This window comes from Aotus nancymaae, unplaced genomic scaffold, assembly GCF_030222135.1.
Source record: "Aotus nancymaae isolate 86718 unplaced genomic scaffold, 86718_ANA_hifiasm-v0.15.2.pri h1tg000059l, whole genome shotgun sequence".
NCBI classification, from domain to species: domain Eukaryota; kingdom Metazoa; phylum Chordata; class Mammalia; order Primates; family Aotidae; genus Aotus; species Aotus nancymaae.
Window position 1 is genome coordinate 76450416 of NW_026988473.1, and position 14820 is coordinate 76465235.

Below are 14820 nucleotides of genomic sequence, written 5' to 3' on the forward strand. Positions count from 1 at the left end.
TTTTTACCAGTATATTAATTTTATCTACTGCTAAAGTTTATGTAAGTGCAGAATTCATATAACTTAGTATTTGTGCTTTATTAATTGAAATATTTCAAATACCTAAAACATCAACTACATTATTCATGTCTAAATTATTCTATTCTTAGAACAGCATTATTTAATACATCTGTGCAAGGCTCTACAATACATTTGCACATAAACTATCTCATTTAATCTTCCCATGAGGTAGGTATTATTTCTCCATTCTCTCGCTCTTAACTTTCCAACTATATGTTACCATATAAAGCTCATAAATGATTTGCCCAAAGTTTTAAGAGTATGTAACAACAAAAGAGTCAAGACTTGATATTAGGCTACTAGACTAGATAATATCTACTTTTCTAAAAAAAGTTAGTCTATTGTCCAGTAGATGTATTTCATGATACAAAGATAAAGAATATTATTTTGTTGACTATCTACTAACCCATACATCAGCAGAGAGCACAAATGACAATAAAAACAGAATTACCTATACGCTGAAGACCATTATGCTGTAACCAAAAGTCACACCACTGCCTCCATTGCCTCCATAGATCTTTTCTGATTTTTTCCATTTATACTAAGAGAAACCATTCTATTTCACTCATAAGGCTACCTTTTCAAAACAGATTCTGATCAGATTTAAATCATGAAAAGCTACCCTCTTCCACATTCATTACCTTAGATGCAGCTATATAAGAGTTTAAAGGAAATACAACGCACAGTAGAAATATAAGACTATCTGATGATCTAAATTAAAAGATAGCTTCAAAATAAATGGCTTAACAAATCCACATTTACCTCAGACATAGAAAGTGACTGCAACGTACCAATATGTGCATACAGTGAACAGAAATAATTCCTATAAACACAAGGCTGATTGGTCCAAGCTGTGGGGGAAAAATTTATAAGATTTAAATATTTAATAGAAATCATGTGGGTAAATATTTGTTGGGCAAAATGATTAGTCACTACATAAAGGCAAACTAATAAAGTCGATAGAGAAAGAGGAGTAATATTTAAGACAACCACATCCATCTTATCAACTTAGCTACTCAAATCCATGAATACAGAGTATAGATAACAAAGTAGGGTAGAACACAAGATCATATTTAATATCAGATGGCAAGTCTACAACTGTCAGTGACCCACCATTATAACTATATGCATCCATGCACCGTTATCTAAATCACGGAAAAGCACAGTATCAAATGGAGACTGTGAGCAATTTATTTCTTCTACAGACGACTTGTTGAGTACTCACTATGTGTCAGAAACCATGCTTAGAAAATAATTATTTCAAAAAGTAGTAAATAAAATATTTTAAATATTTATTTACTAAAATTAAAGTGACACCTGTAATTTTCAAGATACAATCAAATTATTGCCAAAGTTTATTTTTATAAACAAAAGTTTTTATCATCTAAATTAGGGGGAACAAAATAGTCAAATGCAGAGAAAGATGATAGTTAAAACTGTTTTTAGAAACCGGTCCATTCAAAAAAGTTTAAACGTAATTTTATTACCTCATAAATAGGCTTCTCCCCTATCAAGGTTGTCTGTAATTATAATAATTACAATAAGTGTCTTTTATATATTGGTTTTTAAAAGCTATTATTATTACTTTTCTTAACTATTATTTAAATCTGAAAACTGTCTATTTGACTCTAAAAAACTGCACAATTTCACATTACCAATAATCTAGTCTATAAATATATTTGTTGCTATGATTACACTGCTTAATTCAATTCCTGAAAATCCAAAATATTAATAAGATATAACTATGCCTGGAAAAATCAAAGACTGCTTTAGGTTTGTGGGGTTTTTTTGGTTAAATATTACAAATAAGTAATGAAGTAGAAATGAATAGAATAATTAGCATTTTTTTGTTAGATATCATTTTCACAGTTCACACAATTTTATCAAGACAGCATCTAAATGACCACATAAACGTCACCTTACCAGGTTATATCTGACTTGCTATAAATGAGACTGATAACTGCATCTTAACTGGTGATTACAAAGGTAAGTCTTACCACTATGCCTGCATTTTTTATTGCCAATGGAAGTCCTAAAAGGCCAGTTCCAATATTTCCTTTAAGAAGGTGCACAAGAGTTTGTACAAATCTGAAAAGTAAAAGATGTAAGACTTAAATGTTTTAGAACAAAAGCTATTATAACATGATCATGGTTTCAGTACTAGAAGGGAACTGAAAATTACTCTAGGCAAGGAACCAAATAACATTTCCATCCCATCACTGGGCCAGAAGTCATACTTGGTTCAAGCCCTATGTTTGCTACTTAAAAGTGGAATAACAAGAGTTATTGTGGATATTAAATGAGATATTTAGGTGAACTATCTGTCAAACAAGATAGCAAAAAATTAAATTAAAAAAGGCTTGGCCGGGCACGGTGGCTCACACCTGTAATCCCAGCACTTTGGAAGGCTGAGGCCAGGGGATCACCTGAGGTCAGGAGTTCGCGACCAGCCTGGCCAACATGGTGAAGCCTTGTCTCTACTAAAAATATAAAAAATGAGCCAGACATCAGGCAGGAGCCTATAATCCCAGCTACTTGGGAGGCTGAGGCAGGAGAATCACTTGAACTGGGGAGGCGGAGGTTGCAGTGAGCCTAGATAGTACCATTGTACTCCAGCCTAGGCAACGAGAGTGAAACTCCATCTAAAAAAAAAAAGAGAAAAAAAAGGCTTAAAGGCATCCTCTTTACAGTGCGGTTTTGTACACAGTAAAGAAATAAATTTTTTTTAAAAAGGTAATTTTCTCATAAGACACTTTGCTGCTATGATTTTAAAAACAATGTTGAGTATTTGGCTGGTACTAGCAATGTACTGACACTACCTAGGTAACCATGATACTAAACACATTTGATTTATGATTGTCAACCTAAGAAGTTAATTAAAAAAAATACAAGTTATACAAGTTGTAAAACTATATGTGTCAACCGGTAAGATAAATACTAATTGATTTTTAGATACCAGGAATTCCCTAAGGGATTTGACCTAAGAGTAGTTTCCATAGGCATCCGAAGGAAGTTTCTTCACCAGGAAAAAATAAGTTGAAATAAGAAAGAAGAGCAAAAAGTTTAAACTCATGAAAGAAAAATGTTTGCCTAAATATTTTTTGTTTATATTCTTCTTTTCTGATCAATTGCATATCACTTTAACCATTAAACTATTATTAGAATGAGAAATTACTCAAATCTATTAATAATGACAAAATGTCAAAAAAGGTTTTAAAAAGTTACAATGCTTTCCTACCTCCATGACTTTGTTTCAGAATAAAGAAACATTTACTACCTCCTGATTATTTCAGAAGCCACCTCTCTTAACATCCCTTTTCCACTTAATCAGATCTCCCTTCTTTCAAGATCCCTAGCATTTGTCACTGTAGTGAAGTTCAGTTTATTGCATTAATTCCTATACACTGCTCTGTGATTTAAATGCATTTCTTTTCCAAATAGACTATAAACTCGTTGAAGGTGGAGACGATGTCTTATATTTGTGTCTTGTAATCTAATAGAATGTTCTGCCTATAGAAGAAGATTACAAAATACATACTGAATGAAAAGAAAAGGAGACTTATAAACCATAACACTTACGAAATGCCGTCTTGATCATCAAGTTGGTAATGCTTCTGAACAGGCAGAAGCTCTTGCTCATGTTCTTCATCTGATGTCCCATCAAAATTCTGCTCATTTATCAAGGGCATCATTACATCCATATCTTTAAAAAAGAAAAACGAAGTACTTCACTATTGCTTAAAAATTTGGATAAACCTGTATAAATTAATTTTAAAATATTAGGAAATATCATCTGTACTCATCTTTATTATTTTCATCTTAAGTTAGTTCATACTAATACCCTGAGTTTTAGTATATTTAAAAAGAAACAACTAAATTTATTTGCTGGATATTCTGTTTGGAATATGCAGTGCAAAGTGAAAGCTTAAGTATTCAATGCAAAACTTTTTTTGCTTTATCCACATGAGGTTTACAGTAAATGACCACAGGATTACAGCACGAGGAATGTGAAGAAATGATCAAATGTATTTTCATCTCTGCTTAGCTTCAAATCATACTGTATAGGTAAATAGTAATCACATTTTAAAATACTTGAAGAAAATTATAAAGTCATTCCAATGTTTAAAATTTCAATATCAAAATCTGCCCTTTACCACTTTATCAGCATGTATTTCCTGAGAACAAGAATATTCTCTTAAATATTCACATCAAGTTACTAAATTCAGGTTAACATTGATGCAATACTTTAATCTACATTCCATATTCCACTTTCATCAGTTATACCAATAAATTCCTTCCAGCCATTTTTTTCTCAGTCCGGGATTATATATTGCATTTAAATAAACTGTTCTGCCAGTTCCTTTGCCATTATATTTTTATGATGCCTTTAATCATCTCTTTTTCTTGCTTAATTTTTTACTATCTTATTTGACTGTTTTAAGTGGTACTCTCTGACTTCTACCTATTACCTGTATAATAATTAATAATTTAATTCTACTTTTTCCTGTTTCTGTCCCTTATTTTCTCATTTTTAGTTGTATTCTTTCTACTTTGACAATACATATGATGGTTTTCATACTGTTCTTCCAATTATGTCTCTACTCATTTCTTAGACCTATATCTATAATCAATATCAATATTCACTATCAATTCTCCACCAAAGTTTCCTCAATCATCCCTTGGCTGGAAGAAGTTCATCTTCTTATAGGGTATGCATCAGAATGACCTGTAGGGCTTGCTAAAACACACAATGATGGACACCGTCCCAACGTTTCTCACTCAGTAGGTCTGGGGTGGCCTGAAAATATGCATTTCTAACAAGTACCCCAGTGCTGCTGAAGTTGCTAGTTGGGGGACCACACTTAGAGGACCACAGCTCTAACTGATTCCTCAGGAAGGTCTCATGGGCACAGTATTCCCTGAGTTTTCACGTTTCAAATTGTTTTTCTTTATAGCCTCGACACTTGAAGAACAACTAGATATAAAATCCTTGGCTCATACCTGTCCTTGAGTTTCTTGAAAATGCTGCTCCACTTTGGCCTTGCTTTTATATGCTACTTTGAGAAGTCTGAGGGCAGACTAATTTTCTCAGCCATTAAATAACTTGTTCTTTTGCCTAGAGATCCTGAAGATATTTTCTTTGTCTTTATAGTCTAACAACTTCACTACGTGTCTTGGGGTTGACCCTAAGTCAGTTTTCCCAGGGACACAGTGGGCCCCTTTTGATATGCTGATTTAGGTTTTTGTTCTTATTTCTACTATAAAGTTTTCTTGGATAACAGCTTTAAATATGTATGTGGTTCAAATACTTCTTCTTTAGATATTTCAGTCACATTCATGTTGGATCTTCCTTGCCTGTCTTCCATTCAACCACTTCATATCTCTGACCCTTCTGATATCCGTCTTTACCTCATTTTCATTCATATCTGTCTTAAGTGACACATTGAATTTTCATTTCAATACATTCTCCCTTCCATCTTGTAATTTATTATTTGTGATTTTTCCTGTTTCTAAGCATTTCATGCACGGGAATCCTAGTTCAAGAGTGCTCCCTCTGTCACTAAAGTGAACCTCAGTTTATTTCATAGACGATGCTGTGCTGCCAGGGGTGAGCAAGAGTAACTAGCATGTCTTCTAGTTCTCTTTCATTTCTGCACGACCATCAACTTTCCCAATACCTTTTTCTTTCCCTTCCTTGCCAGCTGAGGGGCATTTCCGCTGCTGCATTTCTCTCTCACCCGCAGAAGCAGCGTTTTGTCCAGGCTGCCCGCCTCGGTCCTGCTCAAGCTCGCATCTCCGTAAGTGCTGTGAGTTACTGACTTCCATACCTGACCTCTTCAGACGTTTAACGCTTTAGACTTTCTCCTTCTGAAAGAGGTTTTTGTAGTGCTTCATCTAGTTTCCTGCTCCCTTCTCCTCTTTTCCAGTGAGAAACTAAAGACACCCCTTCCCCATTATCCATGCCCATAGCTGCAACAGAAATTTTCTGCTTTTCTCCTCACAAACAGTTTGAGGTTTATGGTATCCTTGATCTCCTAGGAATGCTAAAAGACTAATTTCATGAATGGTTTATTTGTGCTTCAAGTTAAATTCAAAGGTTTTAGGGGAGGATGTGTTGAGAAACTAGGATTTTAGCAGCCCCCATTAGCCCAGTGCCAACTGGAATTCAGCATATTCATTCTTCATAAGAGTAAAGTGATGCCTTAAGATACCGGAAGATGCTTCAAAACAGTCTATAAAACTATTTACATATTCTTCTAATAACATAACTAATATGTGTACAGTAAAATTCACTTATCAGTTCCAAATTCCTCAAGTTAAAATTAATGAGGATTTTCTATAATTCAAAGTCCCCAACTTTTCTTTTGGCTGGTTTTTCTAACCATTTAATCTTTAGGACATTCTCCATAGATGGTTTTGTAGGATTTCCTGTTTCTTGTTTTCCAGTTTCAAAGGTGGCACAGTCTAGACCTATACACGGTAAAAATGGTTTCCCCAGCATTAGGTGTACTGGGATATGTACTATCTCACATTTACTCCAGAAATCTATTAATAATGTTCACCTTTTGTCAGGATAAACCCTGTATCTTTTCCTGTTATACTCTATACAAAGTAAACTGGTACTCTTGTAAAACCATCACATTCGTTTCCTACAGCTCTCATAACCAACTACTACAAAATGAGTGGCTGAAACAAGGAAAATGTATTGCCTCAAAGTTCTAGAGGCTATTAGTCTGAAAAAGTGTTGGGAGGGTTGGTTTCTTCTGAGGGCTGGGAGGCAAAGCTCTGTTTCAGCCAGGCCTCTCTCCTTAGTTTATGGACAGTCATCTTCAACTTCACATGACATCCTCTCTGTAATCATGTCTGTGTTTAAATTTCCCCTTTTTATATGGACATCAGTCATACTGGATTAGGGACCCACCCTACTCCACCATGGTCTCATCTTCTCTTTTTCTTTTTTTTAGATGGTATTTCACTCTTGTTGCCCAGGCTGGAGTGCAATGGCGCAATCTTGGCTCACTGCAACCTCTGCTCCCCGGCCCAAGTTCAAGTGATTCTCCTGCCTCAGCCTCCAGAGTAGCTGGAGCCAGCACTACCATGCTTGGCTACTTCTTGTATTTTTAGTAGAGACAGGGATTCACCATGTTGGTCAGGCTGTTCTTGAACTCCTGATCTCAGGTGGTCCATCTGCCTCAGCCTCCCAAAGTACTGTGATTAAAGGTGTGAGCCACCCACTGCGCCTGGCCATGGCCTCATGTTAACTAATTACAGCTACCATGACCCTATTTCCAAATAAGGTCACATCCTGAGGTTTGCAGGGGTATGACAACATATAAATTGGGGGGTGGGGGAGGACTATTTAATCCATAACAATCATCATCATTAGTTGTATGAACTTCAGTTTCAACCACCAATATGTTAATATTTTTGTTCCTAAATATACTCCACTGCCCTTGCTGACTAGAGTTGATTTGCTTTAATTCATTTAGCTTATCCAAATTATCAGTTATTTGAACTTTCTGATTTCTTTTTGTCAGGGAGTGTGCAGTATGTTCTGTGCTGTACTGAGTACACTATCTGTCCTCAATAAAGATGGTTATCTCTACCAATATTTCAAAAACTGAACAATCTGTTATTTAAAGCACACTGCCCAAGAGATCGCAGCAGTAAGGAGAGTGCGGAAAACGGTAAGCTTTTCATAACTTTAACAACAATATGAATTCTAAATGGTAAGATATTTGTATTGGCATTATGAAGAGCTTATTTTTAAATATTCTTTTAGAAAAACCTGGAAATCTAGAATTGTTAAAATGACCTATAAATACTAGTTTTGTAATTCACAGAATCAAGTTTTTAAATTAGTATTAATGTTCAGATTCCCAAGTAAAGATTAGCTGGGATCTCAGTCACTCTGAACAAACTCACGTTGTTTAGCGGTTGTTACATTTATTTAACTTTGTTCAACGGTGCAATCCCTATGGTTATACTTTTCGTTACTTCTTAAAGTCATTAATTTTCAATGTTATATTGTCTAGAAAATACTAAACATGACTTAATGTGAAAAACAGCTTTTCATATACATATTTATTTGCTTTAAATTCATTTATCTCATCCTTCACATTTAAAACATTAACAAAAATTTAATTATTCCTGGTTATAAAAATATAGACAGGTAGTAGGAACAAGATTTAATATTCTGTAGCACAATAGGGCAACTATAGTTAACAATAATTTATTATATGTTTCAAAGTAGAGAAAAGGATTTGAAATGTTCCCAACACACAAACAAAAAAGGATAAGTATTTGAGATGATGGATATCCCAACTATGCTGATTTGATCATTACATGTCATATGCTTATATCAAAATATCTCATGTACTCCACAAATAACGTACAATTAGTACGTGCCCACAAAAAATTTTTTCAGTTGAATTATTCCAGGGAACTCCTCTTATTAACTCTCTTACAATGAGATTAAAGTAGGTTGATTTTTCAAAGCTTAAATAATTTGAGATAAAAATACTTCTTAACAGTGTTAGGAATTTAAGAAGTACGTATTTATTTCCATTTTGATTCTATCACTGAAGAACCATGCAATGTGACATTATTACCTAAGTTCTCTGTGTTTAAATACATTTTTCTTTTTCCTTTTCTTTTTTTTTTTTGAGACCGAGTCTTACTCTGTCAACTAGAGTGCAATGGCATGGTCTTGGCTCATAGCAACCTCTGCCTCCCGGTAAATACATTTTTCTGACTGCATTTGAAAAATCTCTAAGATGTTCCCTTCAGTTTTAGTCTACGTATAGAGGTAAATTACATACTAAAAAACAGGTATCTGTTAAACTAAGTAAACTAGGAAAAGTAAAGCCATCAGGTTTTAAGACTGAGCATATCAAATTGAATGATACAAAATAGCTCTTGAATCTAAAGAGTAAATTAAAAGATACCTAGCTAGAAATATCTGGGAAATACTTAATGCCCAAGAAGTTGCATATTTAAATGGTAATAGCCTATATATACCTAGATCTCTGAACACTAGATTTATTAATAAATAGAGTCAACTAGTCATTTATAACTTTCAGAAGCTCCAGGTAATACTAAATATAAAATGCTAAATTGTATTTTTGTTTCCAATTTAGGTATACACTATAGAAAAATGCAGTAATATTATTTCTTTACACTTAGCTCTAATTTCTTAGGAGAGGTTTTGGCACTTAGGAGAGGCATTGGTCACAAGGTGGAGTGGGGGATTCCAGGCTTGAATACAACTGCGTGCCTGAGAAACTTTAGGTTGGTTTAATGTCACTGAAACTGAAGGTAGAAGTATATGGCAGAAGATTAAGCTGGAAAGCTTAATAAGCTTTCAAATCAGTGTTATCAAGAATCCCATTCCTTTCCTATAAAGGTTTCTGGCTCAGATTCAAGAAAGACAGCACCCATCACCACTACCATATCCCTCCCTTGGTTATTTCACATTGTGATATCAGATGAAAAGCAGTGAGTTCTCTCTGGGAACCTCCTGTGGAATTCCCAGAAAGATACGTATACAAAAGTGGTTACCAAGAGTTGTTTTTCCTGGCACAATAGACTCCCATGGGTTACCTTTTACTTTGCTAGTGAAAAGGATGTCAACGACTATGATGGCTTTTATGCACATCAGCATTAAAGGCAAACACATCACAGAAGATGATGCAGAGGAATAAGCCCTCTCACTAATTTTACTGGTTTCTGGTCATTCTCAAAAACTCCTATTAATAGACTGTGATCCTCACTAATATCCACTAATAATAGTGCCCCAACACAAAAGCTCTGTGCTTCATAACTGAATGTATTCAAAGAGTTTGCAACAGTTTCCTATTCAATTTCACAAATATTAATGAGGCCCTAATATATGTTAAACACCATTAGATGCTAGGAATAGAGTAAGTACTAACACTCAAAAAAAAAAAAAAAAAATCCGGCCTTCATGGAGCTCAAATTCTAGTGAAGGAAAGAGACAAAAAATAAGTAAAACAGAGATAAGCTAGACAGTGTTAGGTACTATGGAGAAACACAAGGATTGAGACAGAGAGCCTGTAATTTGGGATAGACAGCCAAAGTGGGCCTCACTGAGAAAGTGGCATTTTAAAGAAGTCCTGAAGAAGGAACAGGAGTGAGCAGCGTGGATATCCTGCGGGAGGGAGAGTAACACAGGCAGCAGGAACAACAAAGGCAAAGTCGCTCAGGATGGAAGTCTCATGTGCTTAAGGAACAAGGAGGCTGAGTAGCTAGAGAGGAATGAGTATGGGGGAGGAGGAGGAGATGAGATCAGATCAGAGGTGACAGAACACAGACTCTACACAGCCTTGCAGACCATTCCACGTGACAGGAAAAGCCACTAGAGCAGTGCCTTCCAATAGGAATGTAATGTAATATAAATATAAATTTATATTACATAAATACAAATTTTTCTAGTAATTTTTTTACAAAGAAAAAAGGAACAGGTAAAATTAAGTTTACTATTTTATTTAACTTGATTATCTAAAATATCATTTCAGCATGTAATCAACAGTAAACAATTAAGATATTTTAGATTCTATTTTTCATACTATGTTTTTGAAATCCAACATGTATTTCACACTTACAGCATATTTCAATTTGAACACACCACATTTCACATGCTCAGTAACCATATAACTAATGGCTACTGTACTGGACAGCACAGCACTAGAGTTTTGGGCCTTGGAGTGATCCTCATCTGATTTACATTTTAACCAGATTCCTCTGGTTAAAATGTAACAAACTCACATTGTCTAGCAGTTCTTATATTTATTTTCTCACATGTGCAAAGAAAATAATAACTTCTATTATACAGGGGTTTTGTGATGTCATCATCACAAGTGATAATGTATATGAAGTTATTATACACATTATATATGTCATATAGATAGAATATGAAGAATGAAATAATGTATATGAAGCATAGAGCCTACACCTTGGCACATAAAAATAAGTAATCAATCAATACTTTTTCTTCCTCCTCCATATATTAGAAGTATATTAAGCTGTATAGGATGTTAAAATGCCAATCTTTAACAAAAAGTAGAACTAATTTAATAATAATTAATAATTCTGAGCATTTATGACCCATGAACTGTGCTGTAAGATCAAGTATGCAAAGATGGGCAAAACATGATATACGTGTCAGAAGGAGAGAGACACTAGTGAGGGAGATAAACACTCAACAACTCAACATGGTAAACAGGGTTAAGAATATATGAAATATAAACTGACACCCCAAAGGAATTAAAAATTATACAACCTAATTTACGTTACACACAATGTCTATTATTTTCCCAATGTTTTGCTGTAATTTTTGGCTAAGTACTAAATTGGACAACTCTGGAAAACGCTGTGGTTATCACTGGTAAAAATTAGTGATGCCTTATAAACTAAAGCACTACTAGGGAATAGATATGCTAGCTATCTATGAGTAGAGAAATTATAGATAAATAAGAAACACTAGCTTGATTCAATGTTATACACATTTATTATACACCATATATCTGATATTAGGTATATTACATAGTACACCATAAGGATACATTAATGGAACATTCTTAAATTAGGCAGTGCTTGTATGCTCTCTTATTTGCCTAGAAAATTGTTGGAACCTCAATTTTCAAGCCTAAAACCAACATAAATTTCAAGTTGTAGACAGAATTTTCTAAAATCACTTTAATTTACCAATATCATATGTATGAAAGTCTTAAAAATGTTTATTTCTTTCGCCTAGTACTTCTACTTCTGGCAAGCCAGTATATGCAGAAGAGGATTTTGCACAAGAATGTTAATTAAAACATTACTGATGTTGAAAATTGAGAAACAACCTAAATGTGGCACAATCAGGAAATTAGTAAATTTACTCTGGCATATTCACTTTATGAAGTATTGCACCGACATTAAATTATGGTTGTGAAGTCTTCAGTAAAACAGGGAAAAGTGTATCATATGCTAAATAAGAAAAAGTTGAATATTTGCAATATAATTATAATCATGTTTTTAAAAATTAAGTAGAAATAAGGGAAAGTAAATATATCAAAATGTGAATAAGTTTACGAGGATGTAGATGGACAATGGGATCATTAGTGCACTTTTTTTCCTCTGAAAAATGTTTAAAAAAAAAGTAGTAGCAGCAAACTTGCATTACTCTTATAATAATATTTAAAAATCACTTGTATTTTGTCAATAGAAAAACTAAAAGAAAGTAGAAATAGTTTCATTTTTAAAAAATAACATAATATTGTCACCGAAGTCTGTAAACTACTATCTAGATATAAAATAAGAGCCATAACTATTTTGTTCATTTCTGAGATGGAGGAAATATACACAGCAAGAAACCTTCCAAAGGTTCCCATGGGCTATGAAATAAAGTTCAGACCTTTAATATACCTTACGAGAACCTGTATCTTAACATCTCCACCAGTGATTTTCACATAAATATCCATTTTTGGAAATTCTTTTTTTAAGTTAAATAACATTTTGTCATTGTAGAAAATCAGAAAATATATAAACAACATTTTTGAAATTAAAAGTTACTTCATTACCCAGAAATTACTACTGTTAACATTTTAGAGTACATGTTCACAGGCACACATGTGTGCATTCATGCACACACATATAAACACAAACAACTTTCATATGTTCTCATTCTGTCTCCTAGCTTCAAATACTATCTATATGCTGATAACATCCAAATTTATATTTCTAGACCAGACCTCTCACTAATCCAGACATAAATCTAATTGCCTACCTGATGCACTTTGATATCTAATGGACATCTCAAACTTAACATGTCCCAAACTGAACTGGTCTTCACCAGCAAGTCTACTATTCCTGCAACTTTAACCATCTGTACTAGTTATCTATTGCTGTATAACAATTTATGGCGATTGTCAGGAGCCCTCGGTTCTGTGCAACATGGAGCTTTCCTTAGGGCCACTTGGGTCTCCTTGCAACATGGCAGCTGGCTTTCCTTCAATGAGTGATTCAAAAAGAGAAAGTAAGGAGGAAGGCACAATGTACTTTATTAACTAGTATTTAAGTCATACATCATCACTTCTACCGTAATCTATTCATTAGATACAAGTTACTAACTCCACTGCTCGCTTGAAAGGAAGGAAACTAAGTTTCTCCTCCTTTAGAGAGAAACATCAAAGAATCTGTAGGTATATTACAAAACCACCATAATATACCAGTTAATAACAATTTCATTCTTCTAATATGCAGGCTCCTGGAGTCTTCCATGTATCCTCTGTTTTACTCTCTAACCCTCATCCATTCTGTCAGGAAATCACATTGGTTCTTTCAAAATATACCTAAAGGCTAACTATGTCTATTCACTTCCACTGCGACTACTACCATACTGCTTTGAAGGACACCCACATATCTTTCCTGAAATATTCTCCTGCTTTTACTTTGGTGCCCTTACAGTTTATTCTTCACATAGCCGCCAATACAATCCTTTTAAAACAAGCCAGGTCATGCCACGCCTCTGTTCAAACCCTGCTTTGGTCCACTCTTCCCTCAGACTAAAAGTCACAGTCTACATTACCTATAAGACCCTAAATAATCTGGCCCCATAGCCACTTCCATCACTCTGCTTCAGCCACTCTGGTCTCCTTGCTATTCCTTCAGTCATTCTTTCTAGCTGGAGTAGTCTTTCCCCAGTTATCCATTTAGCTAATTTCCTTCCTTACCTCTTCCAAGTCTTTACTCACATTGTACCTTTTCAGTAAGGCCCATCCAAACCACTTTATAAAATATTGTAAATTGCCCAGCCCCCACCCTCATTCCTGATTTCCCTTACTGGGCTCTTGTTTTTCATACAACTTTTCACCTAACATACTATATATAATCAACAGGTTATTGTCTTTACTGCTTATTCTCTGCTTTCACTTACTAACTACAAGCTCCATAAGAAGACAATTTTTATCTGTTTTGCTCACGATGTATCTCAAGTGCCTAGGAGAAGCTCAACGAGTATGTGTTGAATTAATGAATACATAAAACTTAAAAAAACCTGAAATAATTTGAAACTTTTTTCAGTTAAAGAACGTACATGGTGAACATCTTTCCATATCACTTTTAATGGTAGGCAGTATACACCTACACCACAATTTAACCAATTTCCTTTCATTGTACTCTAGATAGTTAATAGCTTTTCTCTATATACTATAATGAAAACCTCTTGATATAAATATTTGTTACATTACTTATTATTTCCTCGGGAAATATTCTAGAAGGAGAATTGCTGGGTCAAAAGATATGTACATTTTTAAGGATAAAAATGTTTTCCCTTTCCTACCAGCAGTGCATGAGAACACCCATTTCTCCATATCCTCACAAACACAGGTTATTAATGAATTTAAAACAGTCAGATAAACCTGAGTTCACATTTGGGTTCTGCCATTAATAAACTTAAAATTACTATAAAATGGAGATCATAATAGCACCTATCCCAATTGCTGTGAGGATTAAAGAGAATGCATAGGTAAAGCACTTAACACGGTGTTTTCACACAGTAAGCATGCAATAAAATGTTTATCGTTTCTATCATTATTACGTACTACCTGAAAAAATTCCATTGCAAAGTGCCCTCCCTGCAGGCTCTAAGAGGAACAACAACCTATCAGTTACTTATAATACAGCATTTTATAAAGTTCAACCCTTTTCTTGAAAATTACATTTAGATTTAGTCTTTTAATTACATTTAATCAG

General features: G+C 34.2%; 1 protein-coding gene across 6 annotated transcripts in view; it reads right to left on the reverse strand.

Annotated features, from left to right (window-relative positions):
- The window catches only part of SLC36A4 (solute carrier family 36 member 4), a 155450-nt gene that overhangs the window by 34548 nt on the left and 106082 nt on the right, over nt 1–14820 (reverse strand). For 3 of the 6 annotated variants that reach the window (XM_064365394.1, XM_064365395.1, XM_064365396.1), the window contains exons 2-4: nt 3640–3763; nt 2058–2148; nt 823–911 (exon numbers count right to left, since the gene is read on the reverse strand). In XM_064365394.1, coding sequence (XP_064221464.1) covers nt 823–911; nt 2058–2148; nt 3640–3763 — 304 coding nt within the window. Of the gene's footprint in view, nt 1–822; nt 912–2057; nt 2149–3639; nt 3764–14820 lie in introns of those variants that run through there. The other 3 variants (XM_064365398.1, XM_064365399.1, XM_064365397.1) reach the window with 3 other exon arrangements.